Here is a 5,035-nt window from a genome sequence, read left to right as displayed (position 1 = left end):
TCACCGAGCCGAAAAATCGTACGGAGACGGTCGCGTGAGCGTGTGCAGCGCCTTGCAATTTTGTGACGATTGCGGGCGTTTGTACAGAACAGCGGGTGCGAGGCACGAATGCGGCGTCGTGTTTTGTAACATTTGCAGTTCACGTCAAGATGTAAACCATCTTTGTTATATTCGACCTCTTGCACGCGAGGATTTCACCGACAATGGGAAAAACGCGCGCGTCGCATTCGTGTTCTACGATTTCGAGACCCGACAGGATGAGACGCTCGAAGGTACAGCGTCTGTGAAAATTCACGTGCCCACTCTTTGCGTTGCACAGCAGATTTGCGTCGCGTGTGCGGGCGAGGACGACATGACGGTACGTTGCCGGTGGTGCGGTGTGCGCGAATTCGTGTTCCGCGATGATCCGGTGAGGCGATTCGTCGATTTCGTTACGAGAACAACAAAATGTTTCAAGCAGATTATCTGCATCGCACACAACGCCAAGGCGTTCGATGCGCAGTTCATCCTTTGTTACATCACGGAAAAACGTGTCAATTTGGATCAACGAGTAATATTAAACGGGACGAAGATCGTCGTATTAACGGCCGGGCGTACGAAATTTATTGACAGTATCAACTATATGCCGATGTGTTTGTCAGCTTTGCCGAAGGCTTTCGGTTTGCGGGGTGAGGTGGAAAAAGGATATTTTCCGCATTTATTTAACACACTTGCGAATCAGTCGTACGTCGGTCCGTTACCAGCCGTTGAATATTACTCGCCGGATAGTATGTCTAGCGAAGAACGCGAATGTTTTTTGTCGTGACACGCGGAACAGATGCGCAAAAACGCAGTTTTTGACTTTCAACGCGAAATAGTTCGTTATTGTCGTAACGACGTTGATATCTTGCGGCAAGAGTGCATGGCCTTCCGCAAGATATTTCTCGAGCGCGGAAACGTATTTTCGTTCGAAGAATGCACGACCATCGCTTCCACATGTATGCGCGTTTTCCGCAAAAACTTTTTACGTGAGGAAGAGATCGGCGTCATTCCTCGCGGATATGCAATCCTGCAAAGCTCTGCAGTGGCTGGTGTGGAAGGAGCGCAAGCTCGGCCGCATCATTGTTCACGCGGGTCACGGGCGAGAACATCGTCTCACGGAAGTCGGAGGCATTCCCATCGACGGGTATTACGGGTATTACGAGACGGCGAACGGTGAGCGTCACGTGTTGCAATATCACGGCTGCTTTTGGCACGGGTGTCCCGTGTGTTTTAAAACGGAACGCGACAAACGTCTCTGCACGGGGGAACGCGAAGTGTACGACACGATAAACTCGCGATACGAGCGTACACTGACAACGTCATGGCGTCTTCGCAAACGAGGGTACATCGTGACGGAGAAATGGGAGTGCGCTTTTGATTGCGATACGCGGGAAAATCGCGAAATGCGAGCGTTTTTAGACCAACATCCGATGCTCATGGCTGAACCGCTTTTACCGCGTGACGCGTTTTTCGGCGGTCGAACGGGAAACATCGCGATTCGGCGCGAAGTTACGGGTACGGAGAAAATACGTTACGTAGACGTGTGTTCTTTATACCCTTACGTGTTGAAAACCGGCGCTTTCCCGATTGGACATCCGAAAATTCTTGTCGGACAAAAAAAGTGTGCCTCGCTCATCGGGGCGATGCTCGGTGTCGATTTTTCCGCGGTCGAGGGGCTTGTGCGTTGTAGAGTGCTTCCTCCGCGCAATCTCTTTCACCCTGTACTCCCGTACCGCGTGCAGGGCAAACTGCTGTTTGCCTTGTGCCGCAGTTGCTGCGAAAACTTCTCGCAGACACAGTGCTCGCACGAAAATCTGCGCGATCGTGAATTCGAAGGCGTGTGGATATTGTGTGAATTACTCAAAGCTGTGGAGAAGGGTTATCTCGTGACTGCAGTGAGCGAGATATGGCAATATGAGACGAGCCAATACGACGCTGATACGCGTCAGAGGGTATTATTTGCCGAATACATAAACTGTTTTCTCAAATTGAAGCAAGAGGCGAGCGGATGGCCGAGCGAATGCGTGGACGACTAATCTAAATAACGATATCTTCGAGAATACAAAGCAGTCGAGGGTATTGCTCTAGATAGAGCAAACATTGCGCAAAATCCGGGTTTACGCTCGGTCGCAAAGCTGTGCCTCAATTCGTTTTGGGGAAAATTCGGGCAACGATCGAACTGGACGAGTACCAAGATGGTAAAGTCGCAGGAACGTCTCGTATCGCTATTGTCGAGCTCCGAGCACGAGGTAACCGATATATTACCTGTGAATGACGAGGTAATATATGTTTCGTGGCGAATGCGAGACGAGGCGATCGTACCTTCTTCGATTACCAACGTGATACTAGCGGCGTACACGACGGCACAAGCGCGATTGAAACTGTACGAATATTTAGAACGTTTAGGCGAACGCGTTCTTTATTACGATACAGATTCGTGTATTTATGTGAGCAGCGGAGAACCCGGCAAATACAAACCGCGTATGGGAAATTTCCTGGGCGATATGACGGACGAGCTCGAAGGCTACGGCCGTGGTAGTTACATCGAGTCGTTTGTATCCGGTGGCCCGAAATTTTACGCGTACGTAGTTTGTACTCCGGACGGTGGTACGCGGGAGGTGTGTAAAATCAAGGGAATAACTCTCAATTCCGCAACCTCCCGCATAATTAATTTCAATAGCGTTAGGGAAATGTTAATGAGAAGAGAGAGAAAAGAAGAAAATATGTCGATAAATCTGCATTTTAGAGCGATTTGTCGCACCGCGTATTACGAGGTTGTGACGCGGGACGAATAAAAAATCTGCTCGCCGGTTTTGCTGAAGCGTAGATTTATCGACAAGCGACGCTCCGTTCCATACGGCTACTTAGAATAAGACTTTTTTCCGCGCATTCTCTTGTAAATAGTTTGTATATTTTTAACGTATTAGTAAGAGTTAAAATTGTACATATGTTTTTCGTCCAAATAGGTCATAATGTAAGCAAGCGCTTTGTACAATAAAAGAAAAATATATAAGTTATTTTAACAATTGTGTGTAAAAATAAGGTTATAAAATGCGAGATTTTCTGTACATGTTAGTAGATTAAGCAATATGTACACATTTTGTAAAACGTAANATAAGGTTATAAAATGCGAGATTTTCTGTACATGTTAGTAGATTAAGCAATATGTACACATTTTGTAAAACGTAATATTTTAGTGTTATTAAATTTTTATTAAAACAAAATTAAAAGATTGCTTTTTCCCGATCTCTGTTTTCTTTTATCCTTAGAAACTTTTTGATATAACCTCAACAAAAAGCTATAAGCTTATATTAGCGCGCGCGCGGTTGACGAGCTTATTTTTGCGCGCGCGACAATAAGCTGATTTTTCATGAAAACAGCTTTTCATTTATCCGGAATAAGCTCACCGTTGCCGCGATGAAAATTAACTGATTTTTGCGGCAAAACGCGGCCGCCGCGGGGCCCAACGCGCGATGGTAAGCTCATCGTCGCAAACCAAAAACAGTTTAATTTAAGAGTTATACAAGCAGCAATTTGCACAGTCTTCGAAATGGATGTGCGCTGGAAACATCCCTGGACGTCGATCGTATGCGGTCGACGGGACCGGGTCTACGGGATGCGGGAAAACAATTTTTGTAAAGACTTTTCTCCGTTATTTGCCGAAAATGGCAAATATTCAATTCGGGAGAATTTTATTTTATTACGGCGAGTGGCAAGAAGCCTATCTCGAGTTGCAACGCAAGATGGAAAAATGTAAAATCGAATTTTGCGAAGGACTACCTTGCCCGGAAGATTACTCGAACGACCCGCTTTGTGCGAAATTAATAATAATCGACGATCTTATGCGAGAATCGTCGTCGTGCGAAGTGATCGTTGATTTGTTTACCAAGGGTAGCCATCATAAAAATCTTAGCGTTATACTTATTTCACAGAATCTCTTTCATCAAGGACGCGGTCAACGCGATATTTCGCTGAATGCGAATTACATTGTGGTTTTCAAGACCCGCGCGAAATTCGCCATCTCGCGCGTCAAGTCTATCCTGACGACGCAAAGTTTTTGGGAAAAGCGTACTACGACGCCACTTCGCGTCCTCACGGTTATTTACTGCTCGATTTGAAACAATCAACACCGGACAAATATCGTTTTCAAACGTGCATCTTTCCCAACGATCCGCATCATTACGTGTACGTACCACGCAGATCCCTCGCGTGAAAACAAGCGTATAAAAACCGGAAGCACACGAGTGAAGGGCATCCTTCGAAGCTACGATGCCGACGAAGGAGCGGAAGAAGCAACAAAAGGCGCATATTAGAGCTAAGCGCTCTCTCGGTGAAAAAAACATCTGTCTACTGAAAGCTCTGTGTCTTCTAAATAAAAATCAACGCGCTGCTTTTCTGCGAAACGCTGATAACAAATTCATCGCGTGTATTCGCGAGTGTGTCCACAATACGCTCACAGGTAACGTACCGCTCGAAAAAAGAGAGAAGAACCGCTTAATCCGATACAAAACGCGCTGGGACGTATCGCGGAACAAAGAGGTACTTGGAGGTGCAAGAGAAACCTGCTGGTGCAACAAGGAGGCTTTTTACCGTACATCATCGGGCCCATTCTCATAGCTTTATTATCTCGAATTATCGAGTAAACATGGAACGGGTTAAAAAAATGGTGCTGATTTCCACGGATAATCTCGAAAGAATGCAACAACGAATGGCGGCGGGGGAAAATATCACTGCTAATACCACACGCACTCCCGGAACCGTGCTCTCGCGTCTCGACGCGGAGATAAGACGTATTCTTGATTCCCCTGTTGATGAAGGTGAAAAATGGAAATTGTACAGCGAAGTACAAACGGCGTCATTAATTCGAAGAATAGGCGCGGGGATCGGAGGGCAAGCGGGGCGGTTGCTTGTAGCGCCAACGGGCGCCGTACTAACTAGTAGCAATCACTAGTAGCTACTAGTTAGTTAGTACGGCGCCCGTTGGCGCTACGAGCAACCGCCCCGCTTGCCCTCC

The 5,035-nt window shown here is 46.8% G+C and overlaps 1 protein-coding gene across 1 annotated transcript in view; it reads left to right on the top strand.

The window, feature by feature from the left end:
* Positions 1-2,057, top strand: part of LOC109861382 — a 5,170-nt gene extending 3,113 nt beyond the window's left edge. The window contains 2 exon segments of the mRNA XM_020441007.1: positions 273-1,041; positions 1,043-2,057. Coding sequence (XP_020296596.1) covers positions 273-1,041; positions 1,043-2,057 — 1,784 coding nt within the window.
* Positions 2,058-5,035: the final 2,978 nt, after the last annotated feature.

Source organism: Pseudomyrmex gracilis, unplaced genomic scaffold, assembly GCF_002006095.1.
Source record: "Pseudomyrmex gracilis isolate BER0280 unplaced genomic scaffold, ASM200609v1 scaffold_716, whole genome shotgun sequence".
NCBI classification, from domain to species: Eukaryota; Metazoa; Arthropoda; class Insecta; order Hymenoptera; family Formicidae; genus Pseudomyrmex; species Pseudomyrmex gracilis.
The sequence above is the reverse complement of the archived record's forward strand: the minus strand, read 5'-3'. Positions and strand labels throughout refer to the sequence as shown.